At 47.3% G+C, this 26152-nt stretch overlaps 1 protein-coding gene across 4 annotated transcripts in view; it reads left to right on the top strand.

Annotated features, from left to right (window-relative positions):
* Positions 1 to 26152, top strand: part of CLTC (clathrin heavy chain) — a 76149-nt gene that overhangs the window by 46725 nt on the left and 3272 nt on the right. For 2 of the 4 annotated variants that reach the window (XM_033171675.1, XM_033171676.1), the window contains 20 exons: positions 106 to 270; positions 456 to 636; positions 1495 to 1658; positions 4176 to 4301; positions 5567 to 5709; positions 7297 to 7531; positions 8756 to 8878; positions 8991 to 9136; positions 10104 to 10287; positions 10976 to 11168; positions 14268 to 14425; positions 15790 to 15954; positions 16658 to 16765; positions 16901 to 17068; positions 18119 to 18268; positions 18535 to 18666; positions 18863 to 18973; positions 19186 to 19356; positions 21589 to 21810; positions 23697 to 23717. In XM_033171675.1, coding sequence (XP_033027566.1) covers positions 106 to 270; positions 456 to 636; positions 1495 to 1658; positions 4176 to 4301; positions 5567 to 5709; positions 7297 to 7531; positions 8756 to 8878; positions 8991 to 9136; positions 10104 to 10287; positions 10976 to 11168; positions 14268 to 14425; positions 15790 to 15954; positions 16658 to 16765; positions 16901 to 17068; positions 18119 to 18268; positions 18535 to 18666; positions 18863 to 18973; positions 19186 to 19356; positions 21589 to 21810; positions 23697 to 23717 — 3066 coding nt within the window. The remainder of the gene's footprint in view (positions 1 to 105; positions 271 to 455; positions 637 to 1494; positions 1659 to 4175; positions 4302 to 5566; positions 5710 to 7296; positions 7532 to 8755; positions 8879 to 8990; positions 9137 to 10103; positions 10288 to 10975; positions 11169 to 14267; positions 14426 to 15789; positions 15955 to 16657; positions 16766 to 16900; positions 17069 to 18118; positions 18269 to 18534; positions 18667 to 18862; positions 18974 to 19185; positions 19357 to 21588; positions 21811 to 23696; positions 23718 to 26152) is intronic. The other 2 variants (XM_033171677.1, XM_033171678.1) reach the window with 1 other exon arrangement.

Genomic DNA, 26152 nt, shown 5'->3' with positions numbered 1-26152 from the left:
TCACTGGCTTTCCTTGTAGCCTCTTAGAAGTTTACATCTGGTGGCAAAGCCGTAAGTGTAGAATGAAGCCTCCCTTTTGACTGCCAAATCTCCCTTTCCTTCCAGGTTGCTGATGCCATCCTAGGAAACCAGATGTTCACCCACTACGACCGAGCCCACATTGCCCAGCTGTGCGAGAAAGCTGGCCTCCTCCAGAGAGCCCTGGAACACTTCACCGACTTGTATGACATCAAGCGGGCCGTCGTCCACACTCACCTTCTCAACCCCGAGGTACAGGGTCCCAAACCAGCTGTATTTTGAAATGAGTCTTTCCATCACTGATGGTGATGGTAGATTCCACCAGTTCAAGTCCTCTGCTTTGGGTGCTTGCTGTGTGCAAATGGGACTTAGAACAATACCATGGGTTAGATTTCTTTCTTCCTTTCTTTTTTTGACTGCCTGCTTTTAACCTGCAGTGGTTGGTGAACTACTTTGGCTCGCTCTCGGTGGAAGACTCCCTCGAATGCCTCCGGGCGATGCTCTCGGCCAACATCCGCCAGAACTTGCAGATATGCGTCCAGGTTGCTTCAAAGTACCACGAGCAGCTTTCGACCCAGTCCCTCATTGAACTCTTCGAATCTTTCAAGAGTTTTGAAGGTAAGGCGACTTGGCCACCTCAGGCTCTTCGCCACAGGGATGAGGAACCTATTTCAGCCGGGGGGGGGGCATATCCCCTCCTGGGGGGGCCACTTGCTTAGTGGTGTCCAGGGCCAGAAGCAAAAGTGCACGGAGCAATGAATGTAAAGGGTTCCTTTCGTACAGTAAGCTGAGCCAATGTGGTGCTGTGATCAGGGTGTCTGGCTAGGACCTGGGAGACCAGGCTTCGTATCCCTGCTCAGCCATGAAACTCACCAGGCAATGGGCAAGTCACTCCATCTCAGCCTAACTAACTTCCCTCGCAGGGTTGTTATGATGATAAAATTGGGAGGAAGAGAATCGGGTACACCACCTTGAGCTGCTTGGAGGAAAAGTTGAGGTGTGAATGTAATAAATAAAATAAAACAACAAATGCACACACCTCTCTCTATCCTCCAACCAGCTGAGTAAGAGGCACTGTCAGAGTTCAAGGGCACATTTCCAGCCAGGCTAAGTTCACTTGAAGGTGCAAAGCAGATCTGGTGAAGAATGTGAGGGGGTGTGGCTGGGGTGAGATGGGGCTCGCACCCCGAGGACAGACAGGGCGTGTGGGTCTGCAGAAATGAGCCTAGTGCACAAAGGTTGATGTGCTCACCCCTGGCATGTGGCCCAGATGAGAATGTGGTGCTCAGTCTGAAAGGTTCCTCCTCCCTTGCCCTACATGAACATTCCTTGTACACAGAGAGTAGTCTTCCCACAGTCCTGCAGGAACTTGTATTACACAAACTGGTCCCACAATCGTACAATTGCTCCACTTGATTCCCAAGATAATGGCATTTAATTTTAAAGTCTCTTCTTTACTCTCCCCCCCCCACTTAGGTCTCTTCTATTTCCTGGGCTCCATCGTCAACTTCAGTCAGGACCCAGATGTGCACTTCAAATACATCCAGGCTGCTTGCAAGACAGGCCAGATTAAAGAGGTGGAAAGGATTTGCAGAGAAAGCAATTGCTATGACCCAGAGCGGGTGAAGAACTTCCTCAAGGTAAAAAAAGGATTGGAGAATCCTCTGCGAGGCCAGCTTATCATCGGCTTGTGGTTTTTAATTCTTATTTTGGTGGTGGAAATAACAGCACAGCTCAGGCCGTTGATAAATCTGTTGGAATATAATAGGTCTTTGATTCCTAAAAGAACACGTGCATTTTGTTAAAAACATTCCTGCATTGCAGGGGGTTGGACTGGGTGACCCTCGGGGGTCCCTTCCAACCACAATTCTGTGATTCTACGAAAATGCCACCACCTGAAGATACAGCTAGGTATTGATTTTGGCAATTTGGCAGAGCAAAGGGCTAAATCACAGGCGAAGGAGCTGTTCGACAGTGGAACGGTCTCGGGAGGTTGTGGACTCTTTCCTCGGAGGTTTTTAAGCAGAGCTTGGCTGGCCATCTGTCACGGATACTTGAGTTCATTGCAGGGGGTTGGACTAGATGACACGTGGAGTCCCTTCTAGCTCTACAATTCTATGGTTCCATGACCTGTGGCCCTCCAGTTGTTGCTGGTGCAGAACTCACATCAGCCCCTGCCAGTAGGGTTATTGATCCAGGATGATGGGAGTTGGGAGTCCAATAACATCTGGAGGGCCAGAGGTTCCCCACTCCTGGCCCTGAACCAAAGTTGCTCAACACTTGTGGCAGCTCTGGTTAGCCATATCCATCCACTTCAGTAGGTCTACTCTGAATAGGGCTAACATGGGGGACAACCCTTAGGGAGGAATAGATCTTGTTAGTGGGGATGGTGTGAGGAGCTAGAGCAAAGGAAGAGGTTTTGGGACCCTTGTAAAGTAGTCTAGCAGTTGTCTTTGAAGTCAGCTTATAAGCAGCGGTTTTGAGTTGCGTGTGTTTGTGAGTCAACCATTTCCTGATCAGTGTGTTGTCTTTTGTGCTGATCCTTGTGTCTGTGGGATGTTCAGGACATGTACCAGGTAAACCTTCCAGCATAGAAATCTCCCCGATCTGTTAACTCCTTCAGTGTCCACTTTTAGTGTAGAGGCTTGTATCCTGGGATTAGCAGCCTTGAAAAACTGTGTGAGTGTGTGTGGTGGCTTAATTTTCCTCTTAGAACACAATCCTTTCTTGTGCGTGCGTGTGTGACCTTGACACCTTGCTTTCAAATGTCATTCACAGAGAAGAACGCTACCTATCATTTCATTACTAGGAGTCATGGAGTTGGATTCAACGAAATTCTGCTCAGGGTGGGCCCATTGAAATTAACGAACCAAGCTAGTTATGCCTATTTACGTCAGTGGGTCTACTCCCGTGGTTTCCAACGTGGGGCGTATGCCCCACAGGGGGGCAATTTAATTTTTAAGGGGGGCAATTTGGAAGCTTGCTTAGACGACGATAATGGCCTTTGAGGCTTCCTCCATGTGAATAGGAGTTCACTTTTTGAATAATAAGAATTCTGTGTCACCGGGGTTAGGGTGGCAATCAGGATTTTAGAGATGCTTAGGTGGGGCATGGCCAAAAAAAGATTGGGAACCACCTGTCTACTCTGAGGAGGGATAGCCTTTCATACCGACACATAACAAATTGCAACAGCTGCATAGGGTTTCTTGAGTTGGGGCGATAGACCCTTGTAAGTTGGCCACTTTTTCCAAGTTGCTTCCGCTATGTGTTTGGGTTGCATCTCGTCCTTGGGTTGCTCCCCTCATCCTCAGCTGGGGAAGAGTTGCTAAGGTCCCCACAAGAGGATTGTTGCCCTTGTAAAACTTGGCAAGGAAGAGGATTGGGGACAAAACTAGAATGAGGTTGCTGTTGTTGGCTGTGGTGCCACCTGCTGTTAGTCTTCCCACCGGTCCCAATGGGCACCAACCGGCTCTGTAAGCAGATCCTGTTTTAAGAGACTGGATTAGAAGACACTGCATTCAGATCAAGGTGCTTTTGGCCCAAAAAAGGAGGATGGAAGCAAGCAAGAATCCACTCTCTCTCCAGTTTGCAAGAGCTTCCTCCATTTGGCTACCCAGAAATTGTTCACTTGCCTGAGGGGATCAGGCAGGCATGACTGGGAAGTGCAAGGTGAAAGGGCTCAACTACTCTAAACACGCCACCCTTTGGTATTAACGCAAGCCTTAATCTGCATTAGCCTCCACAATCCCAGAGTTGATCCTGCGCACTGTGTAACTTGTAGCAGTTGGCAAATGCTGAGGCCTAGTCTAGGCTCGTAATCCTTTTGTCGTCTTGTGCTTTTTGTAAAACTGTCTGCAAAGCGTGAAGCTATGGCTGTAAACTTGATGACTGATTTAAAAAACAAACAAACCACAAAAATAATAAATTGGGAGCTTGGAGCAGGATAAGACCTTGGGACATGCATGGTTGTAAAGAAGAACCAAGTCTGTAAATAAGCTCATTACATTAAATTTGGATAGAAACCTGTCTGTCCCTAGGGTGTATAAATGACTTCATCTCGCCAAACTTGCTTTTCACAGCACAGTTACAGCCCTCTTCAGGAAAGCAGTGGGAGGAGGAGTTCATTCAAACCTTGATTTCTCCCCTTTTTTTTGCAGGAAGCAAAACTGACAGACCAGCTCCCACTGATCATCGTTTGCGACCGCTTTGACTTTGTGCACGATCTAGTGCTGTACTTGTACAGGAACAACCTCCAAAAATACATTGAGATCTACGTGCAGAAGGTAAGAAGCAGGTGGTTATAACTCCTGAAAAGGGGAACCACCAGCCCTTCCTTGATGAGCCACCTTGGCTCACTGGCGGCTCTTTGCCACAAGCTGACACAGTCAAGAAATGGTGGTGCTCACTTAAACTTGAGCTCAGTCAATGAGATCATCTACCTCATCAGTCATTCCCCAAGTTGATGAGGCTCATCTGATTAAAAACAAGACATGGAGCCTTTAGTGTCATCAGCCCAGTTCTATGAAATACTGTGCCAATAGAAATTCCAACAGGCGCATTCTCTGATTCTCTGATTCTTTCAGCTTCTAAGCAGCTGCTGAAAACTTTCTCGTCCTGCCACGCCTATGCAGACAATTAAGAATATTATTTATTTCATTCATTACGTTGATATCCTGCTTTTCCTCCGAAGAGTTCAAGGTGGCATGCATCGTTCTCCCCCACCCCATTTTATCCCCCCGGCAACCAGGCCATAGTCCAGTACAATAACCATGCCATTTGCATGCATCTGTCCACAATAATTAATTGATGTCTTAATATGGCTTTTATTGTATGTTTTTAATGTATCACTGCCGTAGGCCGCTTTGATATATTTTAAAAACGAAATAGCAGTATATATTTCTTTAAATAAATAAGCAGCAGTCTGGCTTTAATCTCATTGGGCTGCTGTCTTGGATTTCTAGTCTGTACAGAATCTAACTTGTAGTTAACTGGCTTTAAACCTCTCTTATATAGCGACCCGCAATGTCAAAAGTGTGTCTAATGAAATACAGTCGTACCTTGAAAGTCGAATGGAATCCGTTCCGGAAGTTTGTTCGACTTCCAAAAGGTTAGGAAACCAAAGTGCGGCTTCTGGTTGGCTGCAGGAATCTCCTGCAGCCAAGCGGAAGCCGTGTCAGACATTCGGGTTCCAAAGACCGTTCGCAAACCAGAACACTCACTTCCGGGTATGCGGCATTCAGGAGCCAAAACATCCGAGTACCAAGGCTTTCGGAAGCCAAGGTGTACTGTATAGTCAAAGGTTGGGGGTGGTCTCCCTGTTGGATTCCTACGCTGATAGAGCCAAAGCGACCCAGAACAAGGGGGCGCCTTCTGGCGGGGTCTGGGAGGATGGTTGCTTGACTTCCCCCCAGGGTTGCATCCTTCGCTGTCCCGCCACGTAAGCTGAAGCTTGTTTTGGGCAGCAACGTGAGTGGGGAGTGTGAGGTTTGGAGCCTGTTGCATGTGATTGTGGCTTTGCTGCTTTAATGACCTCTTGGTGCTGCTGCAGGTGAACCCGAGTCGCCTCCCTGTGGTCATCGGGGGCTTGCTTGACGTGGACTGCTCCGAAGACGTCATAAAGAGCCTGATCCTGGTTGTGAGAGGGCAGTTCTCCACGGATGAGCTTGTTGCTGAAGTAGAAAAAAGAAATAGGTAAACCTCACACGTCTTGTGGGAACAGTGTTCTGTTTTGTGGGGGCATCAACATTCCCCCGGTCTTGCTAACCAGGAATGTCGAACCTGTTTTTTGAGTTTTCTGTTGTGTTGTTAGTTTATTAGTCACCTTCTAAACCACCACCTCAAGGTGGTTTACACATAATTGTTGGAAAGGGAATATCAATTGGTAATTGATCAAGGCTAATACTGAAAAACGCTGTTTGGCCATTACAGAAATATACAGTAGCCCCATAAAGCTAATATTCCAGGGAAGCTTTTTGAGCCGGAGGGCCGCATTCTCTCCTGGGCAACCACTTAAGGGCCACATGCTAGTGGGGGGCGGGGCCAGAGGAGCCACGAATGTTAATTTTATCTTTGGAGTTAAACTAGGCTAGCTTGTACACATACTCTCAGACCCCTCCATCCAAGCAAGTTATTTCTAGAATACAGTGGTACCTCAGGTTACAGACACTTCAGGTTACAGACGCTTCAGATTACAGATTCCGCTAACCCAGAAATAGCACCTCGGGTTAAGAACTTTGCTTCAGGATGAGAACAGAAATCGCGTGGCAGCGGGAGGCCCCATTAGCTAAAGTGGTACCTCAGGTTAAGAACAGTTTCAGGTCAAGAATGGACCTCCAGAAGGAATTGAGTTCTTAACCCGAGGTACCACTGTACACATTTACTTCCAAGCAGAAGCAGTTGAGAAGAATAGAAAGCAGGGTTGGAGAGGGGCGTGGCCCAAGAAGAATTTTGAGGGCCAGCTAGAAAGCCTTGAGGGCCATGTTTGGCTCTTAGGCCTAAGGTCTCTTCCCCCCCCCCAATGGAATTCCAAGTAATAGATGAGAGAGCAGATCCTTTTCTTAAACCCCCTAGTGAGTTTATGGCTGTGTAGCGCTCTGAAGCAGGGATTTGAGGAGCCGTTTGGCGATATTATCCTTGCGTGTTCAGCATGCATTTTCCTCGCTCTCTTCATTTCATCGATCGCTTCCTCCTACTTTTAAAGAAAACTTGTTGGATTCAACGCGAGCCAGCTTTTTTAATAAAAAAAGAATTCATTATTTCACTACCCTCCCAAGGGGCTCAGGGTGGTGCTGTACATGGTTCTTCTTCCCTTCCCCATTTTATTCCCACAATAACCTTGTGAAGGTAACTTAGGCGGGGAGACCATGACTGGCCCAAAGTGTGAGCTTCATACCTAAGTGGAGATTTGAACCCTCATCTCTCAGGTCCTGGCCTGACGCTCTTGACCGCTGTATCATCGCCACTCGCTCTCTTATTGGCTGCTTTCGAGAGCAAGGTGCACTGTCTTAGTTCATCCTTTGCCCTCTGGTGCCCTCCAGATGTTTAGAACTTCAATTCCCAGCTGCTTTTTCAGTTGGCTAGGCTTAGCAACAACCTGTTGGGCAGACAGGGAGATGGAAACAGATTGTGACTTGGCTTGAATTTAGCTCTAACTTCCCAGGATGTGCGTGTATGTGTATGTATGTGGTGGGGTCATGGAAATACATTTATTTGTCCAAACAGGCCTTTTTGGGATCTACCCAACCAATTGACTATTTCTTCCCTCCCCCCCTTTTAAAGGTTGAAACTCCTCCTGCCCTGGCTGGAGGCCCGAATTCATGAGGGCTGTGAGGAACCAGCCACCCACAACGCACTGGCTAAAATCTACATTGACAGTAACAACAACCCTGAGAGGTTCCTTCGCGAGAACCCCTACTACGACAGCCGGGTGGTGGGGAAGTATTGCGAGAAGAGAGACCCGCATCTGGCCTGCGTCGCTTACGAGCGGGGGCAGTGCGACCAGGAGCTAATTAATGTGAGTACCCGACACGTTGAGCCTCTCTTAGCTAGAAAGATGCTCTCGTCGTGTCTTTCGGAGCCAGGAAATGATGCTGGATACGATGTTAATGAAAAAGTAGGTTGCTTGGCTCAGTTCTGATCAACAGGACACGCATCAAAGCAGTTCTCAAGATTGTATGTACTCGGAAGCGGCAGAACTTAAATTGGTTGGAAGAATGGAAGGCTGGATTTGAAGTGACTGGTAAAACAGCAGGTTGTAAGTTTCAGTGTATTCCTCAACTAGCGCTGTCTGTATTTGAAAATCAAAACGCCAGTTTTCCTTAAAAGGACTTAGTTGTATTCTCTATGGCGGCGGCTCATCAGCTGGTGAGGAAACACTGGAAAACTGTTCTAGGATTAACATTATGGAGGTGGTAAGCAAACATTTGGCAGATTGCTTTAGCTGAAAAGTTAACGGGGAATTGAAGGCTATGAAAAGTAAGAAGAGATGACTTCGACATAGTTAGGTTTCGTTTTATTTCATACTAGTCTAGTTTTTTGCTGCTCCAGAGGGTAGGACCCAAACCAATGACTTGACTTCAAGCTACACGAAAGGAGATTCCAACTAAACATCTGGAAGAACTTACTGATAGTAAGAGCTGTTTGGCAGTGGAATGGACTCCCTCAGAAGGTGGTGGGCTCTCCTTTATTGGAGATTTTTAAGCAGAGGTTCGGTGACCACCTGTCAGAGGTGCTTCAGCTACAATTCCTACGTCCCAGGGGGTTTGTCTAGATGACCCTTGGAGACCCTTTCACCTCTATAACTCTCTGAGTCTGTTATTCCTCCATCCACCCATGAAGACCTACGGAGAGACTGCTTAAGTAAATCTACCAGACTTCACAGTGAACGCTATGGCAGCAGAAAAATCTGTTTTACATTGATGCTTGTTATTTGTATGTTCAGAAATCCATTCAATAAAAACACATGAACAAAAAGAGAGAGAGAGAGAGAGAGAGAGCAAAGAATGGTACCCAGAAACCGACATCCCCAGGCAAGACTTGCCTATTCCAACCTATGTTCTACTCCAAACCCTCCCAAATGACTAAATGCTGTGCACTGACTGAACCTTTCACCTCTGTAAAATCCAGGCTCGGAACTCTTGACGCTTTCTCTCTCTTTCTCTTTCTCTTCCTCTACCTCCCCCTCACAAAAGAAGACCTCTCTTTCCCGGCCTGAATATATTATTCTCTCGCATTCCAGGTTTGCAATGAGAACTCCCTCTTCAAGAGCCTTTCACGTTACTTGGTCCGCCGCAAGGACCCTGAGCTGTGGGCCAGTGTACTGCTGGAGAGCAACCCTTACCGGAGACCCCTGATTGACCAGGTACTTCGCGCTCCCCTTTGCTTGTGCTGTGTGTACACTTAAGAAAGTGAGCAATAGGCAAGCAAGTTGCCAGCTGTGGGTGCCCATTGCTCACATCTCTCTCTCTCATCAGGTCGTGCAGACAGCGCTCTCTGAAACTCAGGACCCCGAGGAAGTATCTGTCACCGTCAAGGCTTTCATGACCGCCGACCTCCCCAATGAACTCATTGAGTTGCTGGAGAAAATTGTTCTTGACAATTCTGTGTTCAGTGAACACAGGTCAGTACTCTTGTGTTTGTCTGTCTTGTATCGCACCCCCACGCCTCAAATAATACTTGGGAAGATGCTTGGGAATTTGTGAGTTCAAAAGTGCAGGCTGCTTGCTGGATAAGATTATTAGCAGTGTAAGGTTTTTTTAGGTAAAGGTAAAGGGACCCCTGACAGTTAAGTCCATTTGCAAACAACGTTGGGGTCGCGGCGCTCACCTTGCTTTACAGGCCGAGGGAGCCAGCGTTTGTCCGCAGAAGTTTTTCTGGGTCATGTGGCCAGCATGACTAAGCCGCTTCTGGTGCAACGGAACACTGACACGAGCAGCGCACGGAAACACCGTTTACCTTCCTGCTGGAGCGGCACCTATTAATCTAGTTGGACTTTTTGGCGTGCTTTTGAACTGCTAGGTTCCGCCAGGAACCTCACCCCATCATGGGGATTCGAACCACCAACCTTTTGATCGGCAAGCCCAAGGCTCAGTGGTTTAGACCACAGTGCCACCCACATTGGTTTTTTTTAGCAGGTGCCAAAAAAGAGGATGTTGAAGACATCTGCATAACCTCAATGGACAGGGCGTTCCAGAGTGGAAGACTTGATTCCTTACAATTGCTGAATGAATATTAAGTGGCACTTCATTATTATACCAAGTCACACTGTTTGTCTATGTAGCCCAAGTTTGGAAGCCTTTGTGCCCCCAGAACTGCAACTCCCACCAGCCCTAGCAAGCATGACCAGAGATTATGGGAGTTGTAGTTCAGCAACATCTGGAGGCACAAAGGCTCCTCACACCTGATCGAGCCCCTTACTGTTAGCAACTGCCTAGGATTCTTCTAAGGCTCTCAGCAGAGGGCCAAAAACCCTTCTCAGCTACAGAGATCTGGGACTGAACCTGTGAACTCGCCTAAACCTTTATTATGCCGTTTTGAATGATGTGCCTTAATTCCTTGCTTACCATTCCTTGCTTTTTCCTGTAAAGGAATCTGCAGAACCTCCTCATACTGACAGCTATCAAGGCCGACCGGACCCGAGTCATGGAATACATCAACCGCCTGGACAACTATGATGCTCCTGACATTGCCAACATTGCGATCAGCAACGAACTCTTTGAAGAGGCCTTCTCCATCTTCAGGAAGTTTGATGTGAACACCTCCGCCGTGCAGGTAACGCTGGGCGTCCATGTCTCTGAATTCTGGGTATGCTTCTCTTCACGGAGCTGAGCGTTGGTTTGTGTCCCCAAACTGCTCTGTGTATTTGTGCTGAAGGCGCCGCTTCCGTGTTAAGGGAATCCAGCCCAAGTTTTAAGTGTTCCAGTTCACCAGAGTCTGCAGGGGTTCTAGCCCAGGTTTTACATACAGCTCAGGAGCCCTATATACCAGTGTGGTGTGGTGGTGAAGAGCGGTAGGCTCGTAATCTGGTGAACTGGGTTCGCGTCTCCACTCCTCCACATGCAGCTGCTGGGTGACCTTGGGCTAGTCACACTTCTCTGAAGTCTCTCAGCCCCACTCACCTCACAGAGTGTTTGTTGTGGGGGAGGAAGGGAAAGGAGAATGTTAGCCGCTTTGAGACTCCTTCGGGTAGTGATAAAGCGGGATATCAAATCCAAACTCTTCTTCTTCTACTACTAACTAGACCCATGGGGGGAAGCTGCAAATATTTATAGTGGGCTTTTATCATGCCTCATGTTAAGAGTTCCTGATAAAGTGGCTTGGTCATCCTTTGTGTGAAGGCTTTCGGAGGCACATGCTAGGCTTAATTCTGGCCAAACTGCTCTTGCACTGGCAAATTCTTACCAAAAGCACGCTATTAGTTTTGGTTCTTTTAAATGGCAGCTGTCTCCCCACTTTCTAGGTTTTGATCGAACACATTGGCAACTTGGACCGTGCCTACGAGTTCGCTGAGCGCTGCAACGAGCCAGCCGTGTGGAGCCAGCTTGCCAAAGCTCAGCTTCAGAAAGGGATGGTTAAGGAAGCGATAGACTCCTACATCAAAGCAGACGATCCTTCTTCATACATGGAAGTGGTTCAGGCCGCGAACACCAGCGGTAAGGCTTGGGAACCCCGTATAAAGTTTTGTTTTCAGTAGCCTTTCTTCTGGGAGCTTTCAGAAAAAGGCAACACCCAGGTTGGATTGTAGTAACTTAAGCACTTCTGCGAATGTAGAAAGTTTGACGCATCTCGGAAGTCATAATTTAAATACATTGGGTGTCCTTCCTTTCTTTCAATAATTAATTCATTCCTTCTGCTTCTCATCTCACATTCTCAGTCCAGCATTGCTCTTAGTGTGGTTTGCAGTAAACACAGTTATAATTATGGCAGCTGGAGGAAAACAGACAAGGACAGCAGTGCCGTGATGGGAAACCTGTGGCTGAACTGTAGCTCCCATCACCGCTTTGGCCATGCTGGCTGGGGCTAGTGGGAACTGGAATCCAACACCTAGAGGGCTGCCGGTTCCTTGTCCTTGTGGCTAAATGTTGCCAAGGTTTGAGTCCCCCTTCCCTTTCCATTCAACTCTCCACTTCTCATGCTCCAACACGGGGTGAGGAGCCTCTGAACTGTGGGCCTAATTAAGCCCGCCACACCATTTTAGCCTAGCCAAGCCCTTTTGCCCTCTATCCAGTACTATTTTTTTCTAGAAAAAGAGGTGCTGGAACTCACCATGAACGCCGCCTTTGTTCTTTCTTAATGAGAATGGCGCCCACCTGAGAGGTGCCGGAACTGAGTTCCAGTGAGTTCCGGCTGGAAAAGAAAGCCCTGCCCATACTTCACCTCACAATGTCAGATGAGGGGCAGGTAAAGCTGCAGCTGGGCCCAAAAGGGGTCTCCAGGCACATCCAGTCAGCTGACAGTTGGCGGCTGCAAGGTGCTTTGAAGTCCCACCAGCTGATTGTCGGGGCTTCAAAGCGCAGGGCAGGTCTCTGCAGGCACAGTCCTTAAAGAGAGCCCTGCATTGCCAAAGTCCCGCCACTTGGCTGGTATTGACCGCCTTAGGGAGTTCCACTTTGGGAACTCACTAGTTCAGCTCAGTGGGCTGAAGGAAGCCACTTGGCTTCAATGCACTTTGAATACATACTGCTTGCTCGGAGCAGGGGGAGCACTTCCTTTTAAGTGAAACATTTTTTTCCCTCTTTCCAGATGAAGCAGCTTATCTCTAACAAAGTTTTACTCAAGAGTAGAAATAAATGGACCCAAGTTAGTCATGTCATTGGTTCTATTCTGAGTAGCGTCGGCTACAACACTTTGCTTTCAAACCACTGAAAGAAGCGCTTTCAATGCAATCAGTTTTCTGGGTGGAGGGGAAATGCTTCCTCCCCCCAGGAGCGGTTCTCCCTCCAGACTTGAAAGGGGCTCCCTGTGACCAATTATCAGCTGGTTCTAGGGAGCCTCTTTGAAGGGACACCCCCAGCCTTCAGAGGAGTCTGCTGTAACCACTGATCCTCTGGTGGTTACCAAAATCTCGTTTGGACTTTTGACAGGTTTCAGTCACCTGCCACCATTATGATGTTGGGTGACTAGGGGGTGGGTGGTCCTTCCCACACGTGGAGTTGCCCTGTGGGGTGGTTGGAAGATCAAGACGTGTCCCGGCAGCTGTATCCATTTCCACACCCCATGCTCCACCATGACAACCCAGAAACACAAGAGAGTGACCAAAGAGCTGGCTATTGCACATGGGAATCTGATCTGACTATTGCACTTCGTTCCACAGCATAGGGCCCTTGAGAGAGGGGTCTGTTTTTGCTTTCCTTCAAGTTACTCTAGAATGGCAAGATCAAGCAGGGTTTGCATTGCAGCCAGTCGCATGTGAAACTTTCTCCCCTCAGCCCTCCTCTTGCCAGTGTGGTGTAGTGGTTAAGAGAGGTAGACCCGTAATCTGGTGAACCGGGTTCGCGTCTCCGCTCCTCCACATGCAGCTGCTGGGTGACCTTGGGCTAGTCACACTTCTCTGAAGTCTCTCAGCCCCACTCACCTCACAGAGTGTTTGTTGTGGGGGAGGAAGGGAAAGGAGAATGTGAGCCGCTTTGAGACTCCTTCGGGTAGTGATAAAGCGGGATATCAAATCCAAACTCTTCTTCTTCTTCTTGAAAGCATTTTAAACAGGACTTTATTGGATGAGAAATTCCTAGTTCTGAGACAGTGGCCAGGCTCATACGTCACGCTACACCAGTTTCTTTGCCTTTTTTAATTTTTTTGAGTTTCAAAGATTTTTGACAATTTAACTTCAAATTTAATACAAATTTAAAAGAATTGTAAGGTGCCTTCCCACCCTTCCTCCTGGGTGTTCCCATTCCCGCCCCCTCTTGCTGCATTTAGCCTCCCTCTTCCTTGTTGCAGGAAGCCGCTATTCGAAGCCTAGTTGTCCTGCAACATTGACTTTCTTTTTGTTAAAGGAGCCTCTTTGCTTTCTTCTCTCTGTTCCCCAGTTTTGGTCACCTTCCTTCAGGGTGACCAGGCCGAGGGGTAGAAGAGCCCCTCTCCAGGATTCTAGCAATCACAGGGAGACTTCTTTGTACCAACAGTAACAATTGGTTGTCCCCCGTTTAACTCCCCTCCCATAACTGCAACTGGGAGAGGGGTCTATTCCCTCTACCCTTCAGGGTCCCACTTTTTGGAACCCACAGTAGAGGAAAATATGAGGATCTGCCCCCCTCCCTAATGGCAAGATACCCAAGTGGTTGGCAAAGTACATTTATCCTCTACCAGATGCGTTGAACAGACTTGCTCAGTATAAGGGGCGGATGACAAAGAAGTGGATTGTTTGGCTGACCCGATTTTTTTTTTCCTCCCCTCTTCCCTAGTTTTGGGAAGCTTGTGTTCTGTCCAGCAAGAATGAGCGACTGTGTTTTGCTCTAATAGCTCAGCACGCAGCTCAAGTCTAAGTACGAATTAATCAGTGTTCTGGGGGGCTCATCCTGTTTTTGCTTTTTGCCAGTGTCGCACATGCCGTGATGTTGTCCACCCCTCCCTTTTCTCTAAAAAGTGACGTTCCTCGTTGAGTGAGACTGTGCGGTCGAGTAATAAGTACGAAGTGAAGGATCTCCGTCTTTCAGCCTAACTGGGCAACACTGCCGATTGATTGTCAGCATGATATGACCTTGAACTTTTCTTTCTTTCTTTGTCTCCTCTCCCTCCGCCCCCCAACCTAGGAAACTGGGAGGAGCTGGTGAAATACTTGCAGATGGCCCGCAGGAAGGCCCGGGAATCCTATGTGGAGACGGAACTCATTTTCGCACTTGCTAAAACAAACCGTTTGGCCGAGCTGGAAGAATTCATCAACGGGCCCAACAATGCCCACATTCAACAAGTGAGTCCTTTCGTCAGACTTTTAAATGCGAATTTCAAGTGGGGGGGGGGGTGTTTTGTTTTGTTTTTAGTTTGGTTAGTTCAGCTCCTCCTGTCTCTTTGCAAGGTTTGGATGGGCCTATTGGAGGTTTCTTTTCTTTTTTTGCACACACACACCCAAATATTCTTTACAGCTTTAGATACAAAGATTTGTCTCAAATATCAAAATGATTTTTATATGGGATCTGAGAAGTTTTCTTTGGAGTGGGTGGTTAGCATGTTGAAGGCTGGGAGGACCTGGTTTGAATCCCCACTCAGCCATGAAACTGCCCTGGGGTGGCCTTAAGACAGTCACCACCTCTCAGCCCGCCCTACTCCAAAGGGCTGTTGTGAAGATAAAGTGTGTAGGAGCCATGTAAACTGCTCTGAGCCCCTTTGGAGAAAGACTGGAACAAAAACAGAACGAATGGGCTTCTGAAATAACAGAACTAAACTTGTGCGTGTGCTTTTGGTTAAACTGGCCCAGTAGCGTTTTGTTTTGTTGTTATACAGTTTTATTGGTCGTAAGACACAAATGAACAAAAGTACACAGTGACCTATGTGTGGAGCAGTGAAAGCTTATACAGGCAGTCACGATTTCCCAAATTTCCAGAACTTGTGAAATGTAATTCAAACAGTATTATGTGTGAGGGCATATCACGGAGATTGAGCCAGTGAGAACATAGCCATGCCATACCATTGTGTGGGTCAAATCTCTATTCCCATTCACAAAACTGGCAAACTGGAACCGCATTTTTGTCAAATTGATCAGTCCAGCATTCATATTTCATTGTAACTGTTCATTCACACTCCGAAAGCTTAGATAAATGCTTTCATATGGTCAAATGGTTCAGATAGTTTAGCCTTGTTTTGTCATTGCTTTTGGGGGTGGGAAGGACAGACGGGTGCCTAAATAATGAGAAGTTGAAAATAAACAGAGAAAAACTAGTCATTTCATTAGATGTGCTGACTTGCATAATTGCCTTTCCCAATCCTTTTAGAAGTTAGGTTAATATAAGCAAATACAAGAGACAGACAGGGGGGGAATTGAAAATTAGTAGAAAGGATTTCGTAGAAATGAAACGAGTAATAATGATAGAGAGAGGACACCATAGAAGATACAGAAGGGGAAGAAAAGGAAAGAGGAGGTTATAAAAAAATAAAAAGGTAAGGGAGAAAAATGGGGCGTGGGTGCGATGCAGAGAAAAGGTATTCAGATAATTGAGAACAGGTAGTAAGGGGAGGTGTGACCTCAGTTTTAAGAGAGGACGCTTGAGTATGGAATGAGCATGGTTGGATGGATGGATGAAATCAAGCACTTTTTCTCTTCACCGTCTTCCTCCCTAGGTTGGCGACCGTTGCTATGATGAGAAGATGTACGACGCAGCCAAGCTTCTCTACAACAATGTCTCCAACTTTGGGCGCTTGGCTTCTACGTTGGTCCACCTCGGCGAATATCAGGCAGCCGTGGACGGGGCCCGGAAAGCAAACAGCACTCGGACCTGGAAGGAGGTGAGCCCTTTGCTTCATGCAATAGGCAGAGCTTGTTCCTGCTGGCTTAGATAGGTAGCTTTTAAAAAAAAGAGGGGGGGGGGTTAGAGAGATTCATGGAAGAAGAGAGGCCTGGTCAGACGAGATAGTGTCAGGGAAGAGTCATAGCACTTGCCCTGCATGCACAAGGCCCCAGCTGCAATCCCTGGCATCTCCAGGTAGGGCTGAGAATGTCCTCTGTTTGAAACGCTGGAGAGCCGCAGCCGGTCAGTGTAGACAGTACTGAACTAGATGGACCAATGGTTGGGTTCTGTATAAAGCAGCTTCCTCTGTTCCTGTTTAAATCAGCCTTTGATTCAGAACCATGAGGACTGGAACCTTGCTTTGGTTTTAAAGGAAGAGCTATAGCTCAGTAGTAGAGCACCTGCTTTGCATACAGAGAGGTTCAAGCCTTGGCATCTCCAGGTAGGACTGGGAAGGCCTGGAAAAGGCCTGGAGAGCTGCTGCCAGTCAGTACAGTCAACACTGAGCTAGATGGGTCCATCATCCTTGGCCTCGCCAGCTTGAGCTACTGGGAATTCGAGTCTAGCATCATCTGGAGAACGATGCTGGCTCAGTGCAACAGTGGAGAAATGGGTTTCTAGAGGAGGACTTTGCTGCTCCCTCCAGTTCCTCTGAGAGAGAAGGTAACTGAAGCTTGGTCTTTGATGTTTCCCCCCTCCAGGTCTGCTTTGCGTGCGTGGATGGGAAAGAGTTCCGCCTGGCCCAGATGTGCGGCCTTCACATTGTTGTGCATGCGGATGAACTGGAGGAGCTCATCAACTATTACCAGGTAACGGGGGGAAGAAAAAGCATGGGTGCGCCAGTGCTGATCGTACGGCAGAGCTTTGCCTTCGTAAAGGGATGCTCAAAGAGGCGGCTGTTGCTGAGCATTAACTTGTTACTCTTTCTCCCCCACCACCCCCAGGACCGCGGCTACTTTGAGGAGCTGATCACCATGTTGGAATCGGCTCTGGGGCTGGAGCGGGCCCATATGGGAATGTTCACAGAGCTGGCCATCCTCTACTCCAAATTCAAGCCACAGAAAATGAGGGAACACCTGGAGCTCTTTTGGTCGCGAGTCAACATTCCTAAGGTAACTCTGCCCCCAAGATTGCAAATTATATGAGGAATAGAAAACAGGTGGGGGGGCGTGTAAGAGGAAGATCAGTCCAGTAATAAGAGCACTGGTTAAAAAGCAAAAATCCAGAACCTTGCAGAGTGATTGCGGCTGAGCATTTTGGTGAGTTGCAGTGTTAAACTAGGAACAGGGAGGCCCTGGCTCCAATTTGGGGAGAGACCCCTCCTTGCTTAGAGCCCATGGGGAGCGGCAACAAATCGAACAATAGATATTGTCCGAACTGGTGGTATTGCAGCTTCGTAACATGTCCCCATTCAGCCATAAGGTGGCCGCCCACAGGGTGGCCTTGGGCCAGTGGCTGCCTGTTAGCCTAACCTACCTCACAGGCGTCAGGTGGAGGAGAATCCACGCATATGCTTCCTCTTTCTCAAGGAGGATCAAGAGGCAATTTGGGTGGTGCTGCAGCAAATGCTGCCATCATTGTGGCTCAGACAATGAAGTTAGTAGCACCAGACGCAACAGTGGCTCCAACAATGCACACGTGTGGCAGGACAGCTCTCTCCATGGGCCTGTCAGACAAACTGAATGGGTGGTAGACCTAATGATGGCTGTTAGACATGGTAATGGCTAGGTAGCTCTGGGCATTGGGAGGCGGGGTTTGCTTTCCTGTGAATTCCAGTTGGTCAGGACCAACTGAGGAAGGCTGCCACTGGAGCTTCCCAGAGGCATCTGGTTGGTTATTGTTGAACACAGATGCTGTGCTGGTCTAAGCTAGGAATGCTCTCAGCCTGTTCTAGACTGGTTCTAATACTCTTAAGCCAGTGGTTCACCCTCCATGGACCACTTGAAAATTGTTCAGGGTCTTGGTGGACCACTTAATGATTTTTCTGCCTTTTGTAGCAATTGTAATGCACTGCTCTAGATGCTGTGTGATTTCTATACATTGTATTACAATTCGAATTCCATACAATTCAAGGCTCTAAGTGTTCTTCCCAGACACACTGTGGGTGACCTGCAGACCATAGTTTGCGAGCACCTATTCGAAACCATTTTCATTTCTTGAAGGTGTTGAGGGCAGCTGAACAAGCCCATCTTTGGGCCGAGTTAGTCTTCCTGTACGACAAATACGAAGAATACGATAACGCCATCATTACCATGATGAACCACCCGACAGATGCTTGGAAGGAAGGGCAATTCAAAGACATCATCACTAAGGTACTGTCCTGTTTCTCAGCGAGTTCCCCTCGGTAGGTTTTGTATCTGTGTGGGTATTTTCATTTGGCTGTTGGAACAGGAAGCACCTGCATGATCCTGCGCCACTGATGTGGTGGATGGGCAAGTGGCTTTCTGGTGGGAACTGCGCCAAAGCGAGGGAGGGGCTGTGCCAGGGATAGCCAGAATTGTGCCTTCGTGGCCTTAAGCTCTCCCTGCCACCCTTGCAAATGTTTGGGAGCCAGTTAACCCTCCTTTGCTTCCCTCAGGTGGCCAACGTGGAGCTGTATTACAAAGCGATCCAGTTTTACTTGGAGTTCAAACCTCTGCTGCTCAACGACTTGCTGATGGTGCTGTCTCCCCGACTGGACCACACGCGTGCGGTCAACTTCTTCAGCAAGGTAGGATCATCCCTCTCTGGAGGAAACTTCCCTCTGCATGCCCTCCTTAATTTGGAACCGGCCTTGACACAGATCAGAGCACAGCTGCTTGTGTATTGGCCAAGATCTCCCCCCCCCCACTTTAAGGCAGTTTTAAAAATGATTAAATAGCCCCTGGCTGCTTGGGTGGGTCATAATCTCCTATCTCTGTTCACAGGTTAAACAGCTTCCCCTGGTGAAGCCCTACTTGCGCTCCGTTCAGAACCACAACAACAAATCGGTGAACGAATCTCTGAACAACCTCTTCATTATAGAAGAAGACTACCAGGTAGGAATGGTTTTGGGGTGTCGCATGTTCTCAGGATGCCAAAACTCATCTTCAGTTCTGTCTCCGTGCACCAGAAACTTCCCTACCACCTTTGCTTAGAAACTACATCCTCTGTTTCTCTGGGATATTACTTTATTATATTTATACCTTTACCCTGCCTTCGCTGGCCCGAAAGTGCCGTTTTAAAACCTTCTCCCCCCCCCCCCATCCAGGCTCTCAGGACCTCGATAGATGCCTATGACAACTTTGACAACATCTCCCTCGCTCAGCGCCTGGAGAAGCACGAGCTGATTGAGTTCAGGAGAATCGCTGCGTATCTCTTCAAAGGCAACAACCGCTGGAAGCAGAGTGTGGAGCTCTGCAAGAAAGACAGGCTATACAAGGTAACAGGGCTGGCGGGGTGAGCGCTGCCTGTCTGTGTCGGGAGGGTGGCCAGCGATGAGGGCCAAGCAACTTTGCTTGCAGAAGAGTTTCCGAGGCCCTTCGATCTGTGCTCGCAACCCTCCATGCCATGGTGTTTGTCCCCTTCTTCTTCTTCTTGCCCTTGGGATTGTATGGTTTATTCAGATTCATGTAATTGGACCTACTCACCCAGCCATTGGAAAACAAGTGTTCTTAACGAAGCAGACTACACATCCGTGTGAAATACGTCTATTCAAGTGCTTTGTACACTATCCTTCACCAATAGGCTCCAGAGCAGCTTCGTGTCACTAAACATCTAAATCGGACACAATAGAATAAAGATATGATAGGTTCCACAACTGCAATGCACGAAGAATGGGGGCATCATCTTATCAGTCCCATATTCATGTAAAAGTAGCTCAAGTTTGGAATGCATAAAGCTGATACCATCTAAAACTGCATGTAACATGAAACTAACTTAGGCTTCTGAACCTCTCTGGGAAATCACAGCATTCTACTTTGGGGGAGGGGAGAAAAAGCGCTTCCTGCCCTTAACATTTAAAAAGGCATTTTTCATAAACGTGAATATATTTAAAGAGCCCGAGTAAAAGAAAAGTGTGAAGAACATTCTGAAGATCCCTGGTAACACCATTCCTTTTGAAAATGTTGCCCTGGTAGCAGCTACTGCAGATGGAAAACACATAGCGGAGAGGCCGGCCTTTCCCCCACTCTGATATTTTGGATTACAGCTCCCATCAGACGTAGCCAACACAGATGATGAGATTTGTTGTTTTTTTTTTAAGAATTTATTGGTTTTACAACAAACAACATACAAATATAACACCCACATTAACCCACCTCCAACTAGAAATAAACAAATACACAAATACCAATAATTCTTCTTCTAATGCTGTAAAAAAAAATTTCTTGATCGAATCTTGGTACAGACTTCCCCTGCCTTTTCACCTTCGGTTCCAATCCCAAATATTACTTTCATAACATCTTATGCCATCTAAATCTTAAAAATCCAAATATCTAAAAATTAAAATCAAAAGCTTCCTTTTAACAAATCTTGTTTCATAATAAACAATATTTTCCCATTCTTAACTTAGCATAGATCAGATCATATTATAACTTAATATTAATTCCATACAAGATTCTAGTTCTTATCCACTTATTTTCAAAATAAATCATAACAAATATCTTCATTCACTATAACTGCTGTTAGTAACAGAAATTTAGAGTACCTCTTTTCTTTCTCTAAAAACTTAAAGTCTTGACACACCGGTTTCAGGTTACCCTAATGTAATCTTTACCTTTATACCCTAATATCATTCACCCTATCCCCCTTCTGTCCATTTTCTTTGGTCGTCTTACTCCAGAGCTGCTCCTCGAAGTGTCCTTTTTCTTTACATATCCACAGATCCCGACTGAGTCCAAAGTAGTCCTTGCATAGAACATCAGGGTGCGCACCTTTTCCCCCAGCCTCTCCGGTTCATCATCACATTCTTCTTCTATTTGTAGATATAAACATAGAGTTCTCACCTTCACTCCCAAGCTCTCACCTCGGGAGTTAGTTATAACAATTTTCTCCGTCCTGGGTCTGCCATTACTCCGGAGTAGCCATACCTTTTCATCCTGTTGTTCAATCAGTCCCTTCAGTTCTGTGCCAAGGCTCTCCTCCAGTGCAGCCATTTCCTGTACAGTCTCCTCTGTGGGATATAACTTTTTTGACATATGACAGTTCAATATCTCCAATTTTCGGTTGAGCAATTCCAGTCTCAATAAAATAGTCCTTTCTTCATGGGTCATTTCACAGTTCATAACCAAGTCAAAAACAAAGCCAAGCATGGCAGAAGCAGGCATAGGTGTCAAATTACAGTTTCGGTTCTCAGACTTCTCCATCTTGCCAGTAACTTTCCATTCAATCAAAGTCTTTCACGACCATTTTCCCCGAATCCAGGGTGCAAGAACCAAAAATTTTAAAAAGAGATACTGTCCACCACAGATGATGAGATTTGTAGTCCAAAACATTGCTGGGGCTGATGGGATTTGTAGTCCCAAACATGAAGTTGGGGTAGATGGGCAACGGCTAGGCCACTCTTGAGCAGTAGGGCAGTTACACATCTTTGCTTGACACATTGTTCTCTTTTCCTCCTCTTTTTTTTTGGGCACATTTCCTGATTCTTTTTTTCACCTGCTGCCCCTCCCAGGACGCAATGCAGTACGCTTCGGAGTCCAAAGACACTGAGCTGGCGGAAGAGTTGTTGCAGTGGTTCCTGCAGGAGGGCAAGAGGGAGTGTTTCGGGGCCTGCCTCTTCACCTGCTATGACCTCCTCCGGCCAGATGTTGTCCTGGAGACGGCCTGGAGGCACAATATCATGGATTTTGCCATGCCTTACTTCATCCAGGTCATGAAGGAGTATTTGAACAAGGTAAGGAGGGCCTCAGATCCCACCCACCCCAATAAATCAGAGGCCTCCCCGCTGGTTGCTTGCCGTGCTCTTTCCCCATGAACACAATCAGTTGTGTGTTACGTGTGCGACTAACCCCTGCGTTGTGCTTCTTGGAGCGTCAGTCTCTGTCCTCGTTGGCACTCCTTGTTCTTCTTGAGACTCCCCCCCCCCAAATCAATAAGACGTGGCACAAGAGGAAAAGGGAATGGGAGGGAGGAGGGGAAAGCAAGCCCGAGCACAAGTTTTTCAAGTCACCCTTTTCATAACATAGTTAAATAAGTTCTGGCTGTCTTGATAAAGAGCAGTCCCTCCCAGGAAGCAGCCCCAGATCAGGTCCAGGACCAGAGCAGGTGGCACTGTGTAATCAGCCACAACTTCTACCATTGCTGAACTTGGAGGATGGGCCTGGAATTGGAGCCCTCTGATCAGTCTAGCATTGGTCTCGCAAGACCAATTCCTGCAGGTTGGAAGCCACTTTTTGGGCTAATCGAGAGTGGTTCATCCATAAGACTTAAATCCATGAAGGATTGAATGCTGTGTTTCCTGCCTATGACGGCATTCACAATTAGTGTGATGTAACCAGGTCTTTGCAATTCCTCCTTACATGAGCAGAAGTATGTGCCAAGCCAGAAAGAGTCTGTTTCTATCATCCACTGTGAATCTTCTTCAGGGGTGGTCGGAAGCTTTGCCCACTCAGGAACAATCTGTCCAGCAACGAGTGCTGCAGTCCCCACTAGGTGATCTGCTCTTTGCCAGATTGACGATCTCCCCTGTTGGTCAAGCTTTGAAAATGGGTTTCTGGTCTCCTCGACTGAGCCCAAGTGATGCTTTCAAAGAGGTATCTCTTGAGCAGCTGGCTTTCCACTTGCCTGTTACAGTACCAGCTTAAAACTTGAGTGTTTCAGAGGTTCCAAAACATTTCAGGTGATCTCAGCAACGCTCAGCAATCCTTTCGCTGAAAGAATGGTGCCTCAATGACCCCAGCCAGCTCATGCTCCCAGCCGTTGCCCTCCCTAGTTCTAGGCAGTCTGAATTCTCTCTCCATCCCCCAACCCCCAAGCTGCATTCCTGTGTTTATGGAAAGTTGTGTTTGAGTGATCGCTCTGCTCAAAAGATTTATCCAGAAGCTTGTGGTGCTCACCGCAAATAGCCCTCGATAAAAACAGTGAAAGTTGCTTAGTAGCCGTATAATCGTTTAAATGGGAGTATTTTATTTTAGTTGTTGACTTTATATCCCACACTTTCCTCCAAAGGAGTCCAGGGCGGCAAATGTATCAATGCTAAAACAATAAACCTCTTTAAAAACAGTTTAGAATAACCTTCCAAAAACAGTTAAAGCTCCTAAAAGCATAATCCTGCTGCTCCTGAAAGGGTGAGAAAACTGGGTAACCAAGGCTGAGATTAGGTGGTTCTGTGTATGCTAGGATGTGAACTATTTAGACTGGATTCCAGGCCTACCCCACAAGGCTCTGTTCCTTTCAGAAACACAGGGTCACAGGTCAAAAAAGAACTTGGACACAGCATGCATGAGTTCAGGAAGAAATAATTTTGGCGGCGGCAGCAGTAGTAACCTTGTTCCTTTAACCTGGGGCCAGCGATCTCAGCATAGAAACGTCCTAGTCCAGAAGGCCTGCACTCAGTTGCACTCCGTACATTGTGTATAACCTGGCCTGGCCTTGGAATCGGAAGCCCGACTTGGCTTTCAGCAGCAGATAACTTCCATTATGCTTCTTCTTTTTTAAAGGTTTTAACTCCCCCCCCCCCCCTTTGCTCTTTGCTGATTCTACCTTTAAAAGAAAAAGAAAAATGCTCGATGATGGAGTGAGTTTTTTTCTCTAAGCTGCACCTTCTGAATTCCTTTGCAGGTTGATACAATAAAGGAAAAGGTGAAAGTTGATTCTTTTCCATCTTTTAAGTCTGGAGGCCTAAGTCTAAGGATATATATCTGCATGAGTTTTCCCCCCCTCTCCCCGTCCTTCCTACCTTTACTACACTGCTGCTACTGCTTTCTGCCCGCCAGCCCCTTGAACAGAAATATCACTAAAGCCTCTGCAAATTAAAACCATAGTCATTAGCTGTAGGACCAACCAGTAGACACTAATTGGCTAATAGACTCTCCCAGGAAGGTTGGATACAATCAGTTGGATCACAGTTTGAAGAGAGACCACAAGGCCCTGGGAACCTGGTCCCCAAGAAACATTTCAAAACAAATTGCCCTGCAGGTGGCTGTAAATCATTTTAATGGTGCCACCCTCTCACACCCGCATCTCCCCCCCCCCCCCCGAGAGTATCAGGGTGGCAATCTGGGTTCCTCTCCCTCATTTAATGCAAAAAATTTTTTTGCCTCCTTGAAAAGGACTGTGATCCAACACCTGATCCTCGAGTCTTACTAATGTGTCTCGCTGAAAGTAGGCAAAACCAAAGAATGTTCCAGCTAGCTGCTTAAAGACTGTTTTTTCTCTCTCTCACCTCCAACTCAGCGTCCAGTTTTCCCACTTCCAGCCGGCTCTCCTTCCAGCCCAAGGCTCATTCCCTGAGCCAAAGCCCTCTTGGTTTAAACCCTTCTCACCTTTAAAAAAAACAACACCCCCCCCCGATGTTCTCAGCATTTCCTTTAAACCAGAATCGATGCTCAAAGAACTTCCTTTCCCAGAAATTAAACCCCTTTCCGTTTGGCTGGTGGGTTCTAATGGATGCTAAAAAGCCATCTTCCAAAAAGTCTGCAAATCAGACGTTGATTTAAAGCTGCCTCTTCTTCCTTTTTTGAGCACCCCCCTTCCCCTTGCGGCAGCTTCTGGAACCTGTTGCAGATCTGTGTCTTAAAACGCTCTCCCTAAAAGTCCTTCAGCAGCTAGCAAGTCGAGTCGGTTGAAAAAAATAAATAAATAAAAGTGTGGTGTGAAAAAAGGTTAATGAACTGCAGTGTTTTGCTTTCTTGAACTGAGCATGTTCAACAGTCATTGTGATGTTACATCTCACTTTCCCCTGAAGCTGCAAAGCGCATTGCTGTGGGTGATCGGGAGGGGTGCGGGGTGGGGTGCTGCGTGCCGTGAACTTTTTGGGGGGGGGGGGGGGGGGGCAAAGGGAGCCTTGTCTGGCCGCCATCTTTCCAACCTCACTCCCCTGCTTCAGTTCTTTTGCCTTTTTTTCCATGATCACACACATGGCACCAAAAATATATAGATAAATATATATATAACATTGACCGCATGTGATTTCTTTTTTTCTTTTCTTTTTTACTCTTTCTCCCCCTTCTGCAGCTTTATCGCAGTCTCCGTGGAAAAGCCTTTCTTAAAAAAAAATGCAGTTCTGTGCACTTAACAAAATCTATCAGCAGGGAGTGTCCAATAGTTTGGTTTTTGTGTAAAGAGCAGCTTCTCCCCCCCTTTTTTAACAAGCTTGCAGAGTATATTCTAAACACTTTTGTTTAGTAAGAGCCACCTGAGTAGAGTTTAAAATTTATTCTTAATGGACAGGTTTTTTATTTGTTTTTAATGGTCTGGTCCGGAAACTGGCCTGGGCCCTGTGGAGACTCTGCCTCTTCTGTTTAGCTTGCATTTCTCTGTCTGGATCTTTGCTTCAGCAACCTCACACGATCCCAGCTTATTCTGGTTCTACCTCATCATCGCAGGCTTCCCAGCAGGAGCAGTGTTGAATTTTGTAGGGGTAACACGATCTGCCCAGAGAGCAGGCTATGAAGCTTGAGAAATTTTGACTGGATGCTCTCGTTTGCCTCTCTCTCCCCCCCCCACCTTCTCCATATTTGTTCCCCCTGCCCCCTGTGTGTTCTCCTAACCTCCCTTGTGTTTCGTCGGGAAGCCAACCAGGGGGTGTGGGGGAAACTGCATTCCTGACCCTATTACTCCAGAGGTGGATTCCAGCCCAGCGATAGTGGCTGTGCCCTGCCTCCGCGGCTGGAGGTAGCCATGCTTCTGAATACCACTTGCTGGGAACCACAGGAAGGGAGAGGGCTATTGTGCTTGGATCCTGCTTGCGGGTTTCCCACTGGCATCTGGTCGGCCGCAGTGAGAACAAGATGCTGGACTCGGTGGGCCATTAGCTTGGCCCAGTAGGGCTTTTCTCAAGTTCTTAGCAGTCTTACTAAATAGTAAGGAGAGGGCTGTAGCTCAGTAGCAAATCGCTTGCTTGGCATGTAGAATCTGTTCCCAGCATTCCCCGTTAAAAAGGGAAACCAAAAAGGACCAGGTAGCAACAGGTGAGGATAAGATCTCTCTGGCGGAGACCTTAGAAAGCAGCTGCCCGTCAGAGGAGGCAATATGTGCTCAGACGGACATTCAGTTTGACCTGATAGAAGGCATCT

The sequence above is a fragment of the Lacerta agilis genome, chromosome 15 (assembly GCF_009819535.1).
Source record: "Lacerta agilis isolate rLacAgi1 chromosome 15, rLacAgi1.pri, whole genome shotgun sequence".
Classification (NCBI taxonomy): Eukaryota; Metazoa; Chordata; class Lepidosauria; order Squamata; family Lacertidae; genus Lacerta; species Lacerta agilis.
Note: the sequence above shows the minus strand (reverse complement) of the source record. Positions and strands in the feature narration are given on the sequence as shown.